Source organism: Nelumbo lutea, chromosome 8 (assembly GCF_056320005.1).
Source record: "Nelumbo lutea isolate HS-2025 chromosome 8, American lotus-T2T, whole genome shotgun sequence".
Taxonomy (NCBI): Eukaryota; Viridiplantae; Streptophyta; class Magnoliopsida; order Proteales; family Nelumbonaceae; genus Nelumbo; species Nelumbo lutea.
The window spans coordinates 4,277,560-4,291,470 of record NC_142691.1 but is presented as its reverse complement, the minus strand read 5'-3'; the positions used below and the strand labels follow the sequence as shown (position 1 = coordinate 4,291,470).

General features: G+C 40.0%; 2 protein-coding genes across 2 annotated transcripts in view; both read left to right on the top strand.

Annotated features, from left to right (window-relative positions):
- Nucleotides 1–1,867: 1,867 nt before the first annotated feature.
- Nucleotides 1,868–13,911, top strand: part of LOC148842271 (uncharacterized) — a 53,367-nt gene continuing 41,323 nt past the window's right edge. The window contains exon 1 of the mRNA XM_088959227.1: nt 1,868–2,003. The gene's annotated coding sequence lies outside the window, so the exon portion shown is untranslated. The remainder of the gene's footprint in view (nt 2,004–13,911) is intronic.
- Nucleotides 6,986–8,074, top strand: LOC148842272 (uncharacterized). The gene is made up of 2 exons (XM_088959228.1): nt 6,986–7,599; nt 7,890–8,074. The coding sequence occupies exons 1-2, from the start codon at nt 7,197–7,199 to the stop codon at nt 7,925–7,927; spliced, it is 441 nt and encodes a 146-aa protein (XP_088815354.1). The 5' UTR covers nt 6,986–7,196; the 3' UTR covers nt 7,928–8,074.

Below are 13,911 nucleotides of genomic sequence, written 5' to 3'. Positions count from 1 at the left end.
TGAGATTTTGATAAATAAAACGATTAAACAACTCATCCAGAGGATCGTAAGAATCAAAATAATTGATTGAAGTGATGCCAAACATATTACTTGAAAATATACACATCCTCGTAATATCATGCTACTGAATGGGATGAAGAGTCAAACTTTGGTCATTGTAAAGCCACATCCAGCTCTCTAAACAAACCTCTTCTAGTAGAGGTTGGCCCCTTTGGCGAGCAGAAGGCTGGATTGGAGATTCAGCTAAACTGGTTCAGCTGCTTTGAGGTGTTTTAAATAAGCCGTAAGAGATTTAAAACTTAAGGTCATTCTAAGTTTCAAACTACCGACCAATAGCTGATTTGTGTTCTCTAGTTTATAGGTTATTTGTATGGGGAGCACCTCACAAAGGCAAAAGTTGCAACTAGGTTGCAATTATAGCTTGGTTCGAGTTCAATTAGGCTTAGTTTAAGTTTGATTTTAATCGAGTTTGAATCTTGAAGTAAGATCAATTAGTTATTCTAATATGAGCTTAATTAATAAAATGTTCAGCTCAAAAAGCTCATGAGCCTAGCTCAAATATAGTATATATCTATAAAATATAAAAATGTTTTCATTTTTAGAGCTTTTGAGCCAAACTTAAGCTCATCAAATTCAAAATCAAATTCGAGCTTAATAGTATTTTAGTCAAACCAAATCAAAACATATAAAAATTCGGCTCAGCTTAACTCGATTGCACCCCTAATTGCTGCACTTCAACCCTCCCAAACCGGAACTAATTGCAGCACTTCGACCCTCCCAAATTGGCATTAGTTTGTTCAAACCAGCAGAACCAAATAAGTTAAACCCTCACCTTTAATGGCAGTCAATGATATTATCTAATCTTATATGCTGGAGATCGGCTTCAGTACTTACAAGACCGTATACCATTCACACAACCTTTTTATGTCGTACATTAAGAATATCTTTGTCTTAATATACATGAGGATATATTCTCAATACAAGGTTGCAATGAACTGTTCCAACTGTATTAACAAGGTATTGTGAGCACTGAAGCCCATTACCATATGCCGTGACCTTGGTTGCAGTACTTCTTAGTGAGCATTGAAGCCGATCATATGCCGTGACCTTGGTTGCAGTACTTCTTAGTGAGCATTGAAGCCGATCATCAAATGGGCAGGCCACTGAACTGATGATTGATGAAAATAAGAGAACACGTGATGTTTTGAGTTTATTTACTTCACTTACGTGTCAGCGTTTCATTGAGACGTCGCAAGTCGCAGCAGATGGCCTGGTCCACATGCGGGATTGGGCATCTCTGGCACAGCCGTCGAATAAATTTGGGTCTCTTTCCGAACGATATTGATATTAGATCTAATGATCCATATAGCATGGGACCTGCCATTGAATTATTAAACTCCCTTCCGTGACATCTTCACCGTCGAAATGGAATATGGAATCATGCTGCTGCCAACACATTTCTGGTTTAATCAAGTTTCCGGCTCCGACCAAATAAATAGATCAGAGATTATTTTAGTAGACACGTGCGTCAATCGTAGTTTTAACATACAGCCATACAGGCTCAAGTGTTGACTTGTTTGCTAGACGGATCGCGCGGCTAGAATTTAGAAAGCTGCCTGGGGAGCAATTATTTATTTATTTTTTACTCAAAGGTGTGACGTACAGCGCAAAAACGTGGCTAATGAATCACTGGTTGCTGAAGTTGTCCCTCCACATGGCTCGTTATATGTCCATTAGATCAGGAAGCCTACACGACTCGTGTAGTAAATGCAGAGTTATTCATTCCTCTCTCTCTCTCTCTCTCTCTCTCTTTCTCGTACAATAAGAATTTAAGCATTTGTTCATTCCCAATTTCTTCCCCCCGATCAAATCGGCATCACAGTGGAAAAGGAAAACGAAAAACGGAAATTCCGTCTACAATCTAATTTCCCTCCAAACCCTCGATTTTCCAAAATCCTAACTTTTTTGTTGCTTCGACAACGATTAATTTTTGTTGCTTTGTGGTAAGTTCGATCCTTTTTTTCCGTTAATGCATTTTTAACCTTACTGCTTTATCTTACGTAATTCATCTGCCAATTCATGCGGCTTATTTTCTTCGTTTTGGTCTCAGTTTCCTTGTTTATATGTGATTTAGTGTTGCTACGTTTCATGCGGGGATTTAGCTGTTATTCTATATTTCTGATACTAATCTTCCAGAATCTTAGACTGCTGGTTGTTCATCTGGATCCCTAGCTTTTCCTCATATTGTTTGCGATTTATGTGATCATTCATTTTATATTTATTCATGATTCACGTCAGCACGTAATTAATTAAAATACTCCGTTAGTGAAGCAGAAAATTGCATTTGCATGTATCTATGTCTTTTTGATGTTTATATACATTTGAACTGATTTGTGTACGATCTACATGCTTTTCATGTAGCCATGAAGGAAGTTTCTATCTATTTATTTATTTGAGGTTTTGTATTCATGGGCTTGTTGTTTTCAGGTCTAAGGGAGAAATAAGTCCAGTAGGTACGATACGAACTATAAATAGATGTTCCATTCCCAGATAATAATAATATATTGTGGATCATGGTGAATAATAGTGGCGATTGCCACATCAGCAGAAGTGGAAGAAGAAGAAGTAGTAGAATACTTAATAATGTTTTAAAGCAATTTGTAGATCCTCAGAATTTATTTTCTAATTATTCCTGATTTTCACAGTACGTAATGAATTTCATACATAATTACTGAAGAAAAAAAAGATTGCAATTTTATACATGGTTGGCATACTTTGCATGCAGCCATTAAGGAAGTATTATCTATTTATTTTTGGAGGTTTTTTAGTCATTGTTTTATTATTTTTGGGTTTCAGGAAAATTTGGTATGGGAAAAAAAATTAATTAACACTTTTAAGGTTGTTTTTAGTTTAATGTCAAGAAGTTTGGTTTGAAGGCATGATTGAATGCTTCTTGAAGATGGGTGAAGCCTCCCACTAGGGTGCAAGGAATTTGGCTAAGCTACCCTTGTGACCCAACAAAGCTGGAACTAACCTTGCCTTGTAGAATTTGTATGTTTCCTAAACTGAAGCGCATCTTACACAGGAATGCCAAATCAAATGTAAATATGTTTAAGAGTTCAAACCAATGGAATTTTGTCTTAGGAGATTCAAACCAGTGATTTGGCTAGCCAACTCAGGGACATCATCACTTAAGGTGAAATCCCAAAAGAGAAAAACCAGTCCATAATCAACCTAAGGACATCGCTAATGGTGAAAGTCCTAGAGGGAATGATGGAGATAATATGTACAATGGAAGTCTCAAAAGAAAAGTGAAGGAGAGTAGAGACAACATGGAATATGAATATATGATTTGTTTTCCTCAACATTGCATGCTCTTGTACTCGGATCTCACTTCAAAATGGTAGCATTTTGGTAGCATCTCTCACCAAACTCTTCTATATATAGAGGTGAGAAACTTATATCATGAGTAGAAACTAGTGCACAATAGCTTTCAAGCTAGAAGCTCATGGCCCAATTAACTGTGCTCACAAAGTCTCCCGAATCCAAGAAGCCCATACCATGTTTCCCACATATTTACCTTAAGCCGAGGGCACGAGAGGTAACAAGGACCATGCAACTCAGGAAGGTGGCATTGCATGGAATGCACATGGCCATGAGGTGACATGATATCACTACACCACTCACCATGTGATTTGAGTCATAGAGGCGTACCACCATGGACATGCCACTTTAGTCTACATGGTATGCCATCTGAAGTTTGGTCCAACACACCACATGAATTCATGAGTGAAGTGCAAAGTGTGCCTTAAGTGTCCTTGCACCCAAGGTTCAAAGTATTGCTACACATTAGTGCGATTGTACGATATGTATTGATTTTCAGGGTCACTGATACACTTTGTACATAGAGTTAGGCTATTTCAGTGGTTTTAAACAATAAAGGAGATCATATTAAAACCTCTGACAAAATTGTCAAATTAAAAAAAAAAAAAAGTTTTGATTGATCAAAACTCTTGATGTGCAATTTTATCAAGAATATCAGTACTTTGAGCCTTGCTTGAGCCCAAGCCCTTGCTCGCACTTGGCATTCAAGTGCATGTACATGTGCAGGCCTACACTCACATGTACAAGCACAAGCAAAGTTACAAGGTTGGTCTTCTTAATAGCTGGAAAAGCTGTTTCTTTAAGTAGTGTGTAACTCTAGTAAGGCAAGGAGATTGTCTCATAGGAATTTATTTCCTTTAAAGCAAGAGGTCAAAGCTTCAACTCTCAAGACCAACAAAACCTTTTAAAAAATTTAAGACATTTGAAATTTGTAATACCTAAACAATGCTTTCCACAATTTCCATCAAATAATGGTATATACTTTCCTTTTCAAAAGACTACACTATCATTCTCAGCAAGCTTGTCTAGATTTAAGATTATTTATTGCCTTGATTAAGTAATGCAAGTTGGTGATGATTTGATATGAAAAAAAATGGTTTTCTCTATAATTAGCTAATGCATGCATGCCCTATATTATTTGCTTACTTTTCTTGTTTGAAAACATCCATCTCTAATAACCAAGATCGAGAATCTTGAATTGGCCATTGTTTTTTGGGTACTTTGCAAGCTACAACCACTTTGTAAGGAAGCTCTCATTGAGCTGGGAGCCCCAAGCTCCCCAAACGTCAATTCCTCATTTGCTTTTGCATCTTAAATCCTATTTGTCCGTTGTCCAGCTGCTAATTTTATTACATAGGCATCTAAGTTCGAACTTTTTCTTTTATTAATCCATAGGCTTCTAACTTATAAGGCCGCATATCCTTGCAATTTTGTTTATATAGCTACATCAATATGAGACTAGTTGAGGTCAAACTTGTACATCCCAGGGCCATCAGGGGTTGGTGGTGTGTTCAGAACAGAGGCAGGTTCAGTTATAGCTCTTTTTTCTGGACCAATTAGAGTTGGAGACTCTTTGAGAGCAGAGATTCAGGCCCTCCTGGAGGGGCTAAAAAGGGCTAAGGAGTTGAATATAGATAAGTTGATTATTGAAGGTGATTCGCAAGTGGTAATTGGTTGGATAGAGAAGGCAAACGATGGGTTATGGGCTTACATTAATGGAAAAAGACATTTCAAGTGGCTAACCCAAGGAATGGATGTGTGTGTCCAGTGGGTTAAAAGATGTGCTAATTCATTTGCCGATACTTTGGCCAAACAGGGGGTGGGAAGAAGTCATTTGTTTTGGGCTACCATGTAATCTTATTGTTGGGGGGTGGTAAGAGGGTTTACCTCCCCCCACCTTTGTATTTTAATTTTCTTATAATTTAATGAAAGTTTCGTGTTACTGATAAAAAATATTTAATTAGAATTGCTTATTATTTGTGTAGAGAACACTGATGTGGGCCCCACATCAGTGGTCCCCACTGTGTTCGTAGGACAGCATGTGTAGTTATTTGTTTTCAGTTATAGTAGTGTCAGTTTAGGTCAGTTTGTTAATTCAACTGTTATTTATTTCAGTTTTTTTTATTTACTTTATTTATCGTGTAAGTACTGAGGGCAGATCTGTCCTTTCCATTATGTACTGAACGTAACCTATAAATGCTAAGAGAGTGGCGGCGGCAGATGTGTTAGAATCTAACCCTCCTTTCAACTTCTTGTGTTCTCCTGTTTCTCTTCTCTTCCTTCTCCTTTCCTCTCACATTTCTTCTACTTTTGTAAACCTAAAATCTATTAGGATTCAAGACTGATTACAGTCTTGATCTTCTACTTGGTATCAGAGCCTATGTAGGGCTTCTCATGTGTGTCTAGTCTAGCCGACCACATGAGGACTAGCTAGGGCTGGAAGCCTATGAAGAAGTATTCGACGGCTGATTCTTGGAGATTACCAGGAGAGGTTCGCAACAGTTGAGGATTTGCCGCATCTTGTAGAGAGTTGGTAATCAGGAAGAAACAACATAGGTTAGGGTTCAGGTAACCCTGGAAGGCAGTAAACCGAAATCCATAAGTAAGTTTTTTATTTAGTTTCAGAGACTGTAATCAGTTGAGATAGGTTGGACCTATCTAGAAGGAGAGGCCGAACTGTTTTAAGTTTGTTTCTAGGGTTTGATTGTTGGGCCGAACCCCTCTTCTCTCAGAAGTGATCAGTCTTAGGGTTTCATATTGACCCTACGACAAGTCCCACTTGTACGGACTGCTTGGAGAGTGCAGTTGAGCACTTATTTCAGACCTACAGTTGAAACCCTAATTTTGCTCTTGCAGCAGTGGGCCCCATAACGGTGGTTTTAGAAAATAGCATCTCAGATTGTTCTTCTAGAGGATAAAAACTTGACAGACTGCCTGGTACTGTGCTTGTCGATTGATTTTAGATCAGATTTGAGTTGGTTCCTTGCATATACTGTGATAGCCGATTAATTTCAGATCAGATTTGTGTTGGTTTCGGATCAGATTTCAGATCATACCAGATTTCGGATAAGATCAGATTTCAGACCAAATTTGTGTTGGTTTCAGATCAGATTTTAGACCTACATTGATTTTACTCTTTTTTCTGGTGTAGTGGCTCTAACAGTTTGTAGCCACTGGTTCTTAACCAAAGATGGAGTTTAAAGGTCAGGGAGAAAGTAGTTTTGGAAACAATAGTTATGGTAGTGTATCAGAAACCGGGTTTCAGATTACAACAATGAGATTTGATGGGTCAAATTATTTGGAATGGGCTCAATCAGCCATGATGGCTATTGGAGGAAGGGGAAAACTGGGTTACTTCTTGGGAGATGTGAAAGAACCCTCCAAGGAAGACCCAACATACACCAAGTGGGTTCAAGACACATATCAGCCGAAATTACTTGTGGGCAAAGACAACTAAAGAGAAATGGGATGTTGCGAAAGAAACCTATTCCCAACCCCTTAATGTTGCTAGAGCCTATGAACTAAAGTGTGAGGTGAACAACCTTAAACAAGGAGAGAAGTCAGTTTATGTCTACTTCTCTACCTTGAAATCCTTGTGACATGAGATTGATCATCTAGAGACCCTTGAGTGGGAGAGTCCCAAAGATGCACAGACTCACAGAAAGCAAGTCGAGACAAATAGGGTATTTGAGTTTTTGGCTGGTTTGAATTCAGAATATGACATTGTGCGACAACAGATATTGACAAGAGATAGTGTGACCCTTTCTCAAGCATACTCCCTGGTGCATAGTGAAGAGACTAGGAGGAAGGTCATGATGCAGCCTCAGCCCCCTTTCCCAGCCCTAACAGCTATTAAACCTAAGTCAGGGGGTGATCCAGAAAGGGACCGGAAGAAGGAAGATAAACGGGACCTGGTATGTGAACATTGCAAGAAACCCAAACACACAAAAGACACTTGTTGGAAGCTACATCCTCACTTGGTCCCAGCAGAACTAAGAAATAAGAAGGGTAATGCTCATGTGGCCGTGAACACTGATTCAGCATCTTCATCAGGCACATCCCTAGAGACTTTAGTCGCTGTCCGGGCTGCCCTCATACAGTTGGAAAAGGAAGTTGGGAGTTTAGCTCAACCATCTCGGTCACCATCAGCTCTTGCCACATCAGCATTTGCACATTCAGGTACTCGAGCCTCAGCTTACCATGCTTCAGCTCCAGGTAATACTGACCACTGCTGAGTAATAGATTCAGGTGCATCTGACCATATGACTAGCTTGCCATCATTGTTCACTTCTTATCACTTGTCCTCTGGCCGAGATAGAGTATCCATTGTTGATGGCTCTCTTGTTCCCATTTCAGGCAAGGGTGACATCAGGCTATCGGATACTATCTCTTTATCTTTTGTCTTGCATGTCCCTAAGCTTGATACTAACCTGCTTTCAGTCAGTAGTATTACCAAACACATAAACTGTTTAGTAACCTTTTTCCCTGACCGATGTGTTTTTCAGGACTTGGAGACGAGGAAGGTGATTGGGACTGGCCGTGAGACGAACGGGATCTATCTGCTTGGAGAGAGTTCTCGTCGGGAGGAGTCAGTGGATAAGAAGTCTTTTGTTTCTCAGTCTGTGAGTCCGGTTATGCTTTGGCATAATCGATTAGGTTATTTGTCTTTTAGGTCTTTGAAGAGTTTATTTCCTACTTTATTTGAGTCTGGTGAGTTGTCAAAGTTGAGGTATGAGAGTTGTGAGTTTGCCAAACATTGTAGAATCTCTTATTCTTTGAGTAATAAAATGAGTAATTCCTCTTTTGATATTGTGCATACTGATGTTTGGGGGCCATATCATATCTCTTCTATGGGTCGGTACAGATATTTTCTACTGTTTGTTGATGACCATACCCGCTTTTCTTTGGTCTATCTTATGCGTTTTCAGGATGAGGTTCCTGCTCTGACCCAAAACTTCCATCAGATGATTCTCACTTAGTTTGGGGCCAAAATCAAAGTCCTTAGATCTGATAATGCAAATGAATACTTTGTTAAGCCATTGACCCCCTACCTTCTTAGCCATGGAGTTATTCACCAGAGCACTTGCCCTTATACACCACAGCAGAACGGCGTTGCCGAAAGGAAGAATAGGCATATATTGGAGGTGGCTAGAAGCATTATGTTTACCTCCAATGTACCTATTCGCTTCTGGGGTGATGCTATCCTCACGACAGTATATCTCATTAATCGGGTTCTTTCCCAGGTTCTTGATATGGAAACCCCTTTTTCCCTTCTATACCCAGACGGGGAGTTGTTCATTGTTCCCCTTAAAACCTTTGGTTGTACCTGTTTCATTCAGCTTCTCGGGCCTCATCATTCCAAGTTTGAATCTAAGGCCTCCAAATGCATTTTCCTCGGTTATGCACAAACTCAAAAGGGTTATTGCTGCTATGATCCGGTTTCAGGGAAAATGTTTGTCTCCATGGATGTCACCTTCTTTGAGGAGACACCCTATTATCCTATGGTTTTTCCTCAGGGGGAGAGCAGTGAGAGTGGGGCTGTTTTCAGTTTCTTTCCTCAGGGGGAGCACAGTGAGAGTGGGGTTGTTCCTTTACCTATTCCGCTGGGTGATGAAGGCTGTAGTGGTGAGGGTGGTCAGAGGGATTAGGAGTTGAGAGTCTATCACAGGCGATGCAAGCAGGTTGATCCTAGTCATCGGTAGTCCCGGACAGCTCCAGTTCCTTTTGCGGCTCCAGATCCAGAGCCTACTAAGACAACTTCCACTGTTGCCACTTCCCCTTCTGTGGATGACCTTGATCTCCCTATTGCCATCTGCAAAGGAAAACGCCATTGCACCACTTCTACAGCTCATAGCATCTCACAGTTCTTATCCTACGATCGCCTATCTCCCTCTTACTGGTCCTATCTCACTTCCATTGTCGATGTTTCTATTCTAAGAACAGTGCAAGAAGCCTTATCAGTTCCAGAATGGAAAGATGCAATGCAAGTCGAAATGGATGCCCTATTGAAGAATAATACTTGGGCACACTGGTTGATCCATCGAAAGGAAAGAAACCGGTGGGATGTAGATGGGTGCTCACTGTGAAGCATAATGCTGATGGCTCTATTGAAAGGTACAAAGCCTGGCTGGTTGCAAAGGGGTTCACTCAGACTTATGGTATAGACTACTTGGAGACCTTTGCCCTAATATCCAAGATGACCACCATTTGAGTTTTGTTATCCCTTGCAGCAAATCATTCTTGGCCCCTATTTCAGATGGATGTTAAAAATGCATTTTTGAATGGAGACTTACAAGAAGAGGTTTACATGCAGTTGCCTCATGGATTCTATGATACAGAGACAGGTAAGAAGGTTTGCCGACTGAACAAGGCATTGTATGGTTTGAAGCAGTCACTTAGAGCCTGGTTTGATAGGTTCAGATTAGCCCTTGGAAAGTTTGGTTATGTACAGGCCCAGTCAGATCATACACTATTCATCAAGCGGGTGAAGTCCTCTTTGACTATATGTTGATATTGTGGTGATAGGAAATGATAGCCATGAGATTGAGTCCCTCAAATAGCTCATTCATCAAGAGTTTGAGGTGAAAGATCTTGGTGCACTACGGTATTTTCTGGGTATTGAGGTTGCTAGATCCAAGTAGGGGATTTTTATCTCTCATAGGAAATATGTTGTAGATCTGTTGGTGGAAACTGGAAAGTTGGGTGTTAAGCCTGCTGATACACCCATTGAACAAAATCACAAGATTAGTGCAGAGGGCGGGGAGCCCCTTGAAGACAAAGTTATGTTCCAACGGTTGGTTGGAAAGCTCTTATATCTCTGCCTCACTCGGCCAGATATCAGTTATGCAGTGAGTGTTGTTAGCCAGTATATGCACTCCCCTAAGAGTTCTCATCTTCTTGCGGGATAGAGAATATTAGCATATTTGATGAGATGCCCGGGTAGAGGTATATTGTTCAAGAACAATAATCACATGAGGGTGGAAGTCTATATAGATGCCGGTTGGGCCGGGAGTGTTGATGACCGAAGGTCTACTTCTGGATATTGTGCTATTGTGGGAGGTAACCTTGTCTCTTGGAGGAGTAAGAAGCAGAGTGTTGTTTCCCGCTCCAATGCTGAAGCGAAATACAGGTCAATGGCTAACGGAGTGGTTGAAATTTTATGGCTAAGATCACTACTTGAAGAGTTGGGTATTGATTATGAAAAGCCCTTAATGCTGTATTGTGATAATCAGGTAGCTATTAATATAGCCCACAACCCAGTACAACATGACCGAACTAAACATATCGAAGTTGATCAACATTTTGTGCGAGAGGGGGTCACATCACAAGAAGTGTGTCTTCCGTATATCACATCTAATATGCAGCTTGCGGATATCCTCGCCAAGGCTATACCAAGGAAGAAGTTAGAGACAGACCTATCCAAGTTGGGAATGATAGATATCTACTCCCAACTTGAGGGGGAGTGTAGAGAACACTGATGTGGGCCCCACATTAGTGGTCTCCACTGTGTTCATAGGACAGCATGTGTAGTTATTTGTTTTCAGTTTTAGTAGTGTCAGTTTGGGTCAGTTTGTTAATTCAGCTGTTATTTATTTCAGTTTTTTTTTTATTTACTTTATTTATCATATAAGTACTAAGGGCAGATCTGTCATTTCCATTTTGTACTGAACATAACCTATAAATGCTAAGAGAGTGGCGGCGGCAGATGTGTTAGAATTTGTCCCTCCTTTCAACTCCTTGTGTTCTCCTGTTTCTTTTCTCTTCCTTCTCCTTTCCTCTCACTTTTCTTCTACTTTTGTAAACCTAAAATCTATTAGGATTCAAGACTGATTATAGTCTTGATCTTCTACTATTTGAGTCTGCAAAATGATTTTATACTCATATAGGGTATATGTTGGAAAAATGATGTAGAATAGGATCATGATGTTGCATTGTAGGCTGATGTGTATGGATAATGCCAAATAAAATCTCAAATAGATTTGTAGAATGAAAAAAGCAAAAGAAATTAAATTGGATAGAATAGCTCAAGTTAACTCAAGTCAACACCTAGGTTTCTCTATTAGTTTGCTGTCAACACATACAGGGTTAAGGGTTTATTAGGAGGCAACACCTAGAAGGTTTAAAGGATGACATCAACCATTGGGGTCAATGCTAGGGGTAGCAGTTTCAGACCCAGCATGTTGAACCTGCCCAAAACCCGACCCATTTACTTAATGGGTTGGGTCACATGTTGGGTCAACTTAAATGGGTTGGGTTGGGTCGGGCCAGGTTGTTAGTACCTAGTGGGTTAACCACATTGTTTTTGGTAGTAAATAAAAAAGAAAATTTATTGATAGAAAAATGTACATCTGATAGTGATGAGATATCACTAGAGAGCAAAGCCACAAAGGGGAACAAAACAAGAGAAAGATACACTAAGAAGAAAAACATAGTCCATATGAAAGAAAGGAAAAAAAACAATTAGGCCAGCTGCAAAGTGTTCCAAAATCAAATCCAGAACCAAGATCTTCCTTTGTAATTCCTATAAACTTTGGGAGAATGAGGATCCAGCCCATAATTCATTTGCTGCATAGAAGTATGTTCCCTTAAGCAAGCCTTCTCATCAAATATTCTTCTATTTTTTTCTTTCCAAAGTTCCAAGCAAACTGTGAAAGGAATGCAGCTCCAAGTGATCTTTTCCATGACATTTCCAGATATCTTAGGTCATTTGGAGAAGATTTCCTCCACAAAATTGGGAGACCACCCACTGCCGTTGAAGAGCCTGAAGATAAATCCCCGAATGAACTTGGAGAAGAGGCACTCAACAAGCAAATGAAAAACATTCTCCTCAGGATTCTCACAAAGATAGCATCTGTCTTAAAGGTGATTTAATGTAAATGTGCTATCCAATGCCACTAGCCAAGCAAAAGCTTCCGCCCTTGGGGGAACAGGATTTCCCTAGATGCCTTTCAAACTTGAATTTTCTCCACTTGACCTTAACAAGGACTTGTAGAAGGATTTGATTGAGAATAGACCATTTCTAGATTCTTTCCACCATCTTTAATCTTTCCTTTCCACCTGAGGCTCAACTGACTGTAACTTTGCCAGTAGATTTACACACACTTGAATTTCCCAATCAAAGAGAGACCTCCTAAATTTTGGACACAAACTTCTCTTCCTTGATTAACCTCAAAATTCTCTGTAATGGAGCTATTCTTCATACCCAACCTATACAGGCGAGGGCAAAGACCACACAACTTTCTAGTACCTAGCCAATCATCTTCCCAAACTTTAATTGTTGAACCATCATCAACTCTGAAGGAAACAAAATTAAGAGAAGCTAACTGGAAGCACATAATCCCTTTCCATACACTTACCCTATAAGATGCCTTCATTTCTCTAGGGTCCTACCCGAATCCAATAACCCCATATTTGCAAGCCACCACCCTTCTCCAAAGCGCCTCCCTCTCCAACCCAAATGTCCATAACCATTTCCCTAAAAGGGATTTATTGAACATCTTTAATTTTCTTATCCCCAAACCCCCATTTTTTCCCTTGCAAAGTTTATCCCACTTAACTAAGTGGAATTTCTTCTCAATCCCTTTTAACTCCCCATAAGAACTCCTTTTGTAATTTTTTAATTGAGTTTATCATAGTAAAGGGAGCCTTTAAAGTGAAAGGTAATAAACCGGGAGATTGGATAGCACACTCTTAATAAGAGAAATCCTTCTACCAAGAGAAAGATACCTTCCCTTCTAGCTTGCTAGTTTTTGATCAATCTTGCCAATAACTGGTTGCCAAGTATAGGAGACTGAAGCTTTTGCCCCTGTAGGGAGGCCTGTAGAGAACACTGATGTGGGCCCCACTGCAGTGGTCCCCACTGTGTTCGTAGGACAGCATTGTAGTTATTTGTTTCAGTTATAGTAGTGTCAGTTTGAGTCAGTTTGTTGATTCAGTTGTTATTTATTTCATTTTTTATTTACTTTATTTATTATGTAAGTACCAAGGGCAGATGTGTCCTTTCCATTATGTACTAAACATAACCTATAAATATTAAGAGAGTGGTGGCGGCAGATCTGTTAGAATCTGTCCCTCCTTTCAACAACTTGTGTTCTCTTGCTTCTCTTCTATTCTCTTTCCTTTTTCTCACTTTCTCTTCTGTTTTGCATACCTAAAACCTTTTAGGATTCAAGACTGATTACAGTCTTGATCTTCTACTTGGTATCAGAGCCTATCTAGGGCTTCTCATGTGTGTCTAGTCCAGCCGACCACATGAGGACTAGCTAGGGCTGGAAGCTTTGAAGAAGTTTTTCGGTGGCTGAATCTTGGAGATTACCAGGAGAGGTTCGCAGCTGTTGAAGACTTGCCGCGGCTTGCAGAGAGTTGGTAATCAGGAAGAGGCAGCGAAGGTTAGGGTTCAGGTAACCCTAGAAGGCAGTAAACCGAAGACAGGTAATCAGTAAGTAAGTTTTTACTGAGTTTCAGAGACTGCAACCAGCCGAGATATGTTGGACCTGTCTAGAAAGAGGGGCCGAACTGTGTTCAAGT

Coding starts and splice junctions, on each gene's coding strand:
- LOC148842272 (XM_088959228.1), top strand. CDS start 7,197: ATGATGCAGCCTCAGCCCCCTTTCCCAGCCCTAACAGCTATTAAACCT. Junction 7,600..7,889: donor TTACCATGCTTCAGCTCCAG/GTAATACTGACC, acceptor TGTGTTTTTCAG/GACTTGGAGACGAGGAAGGT.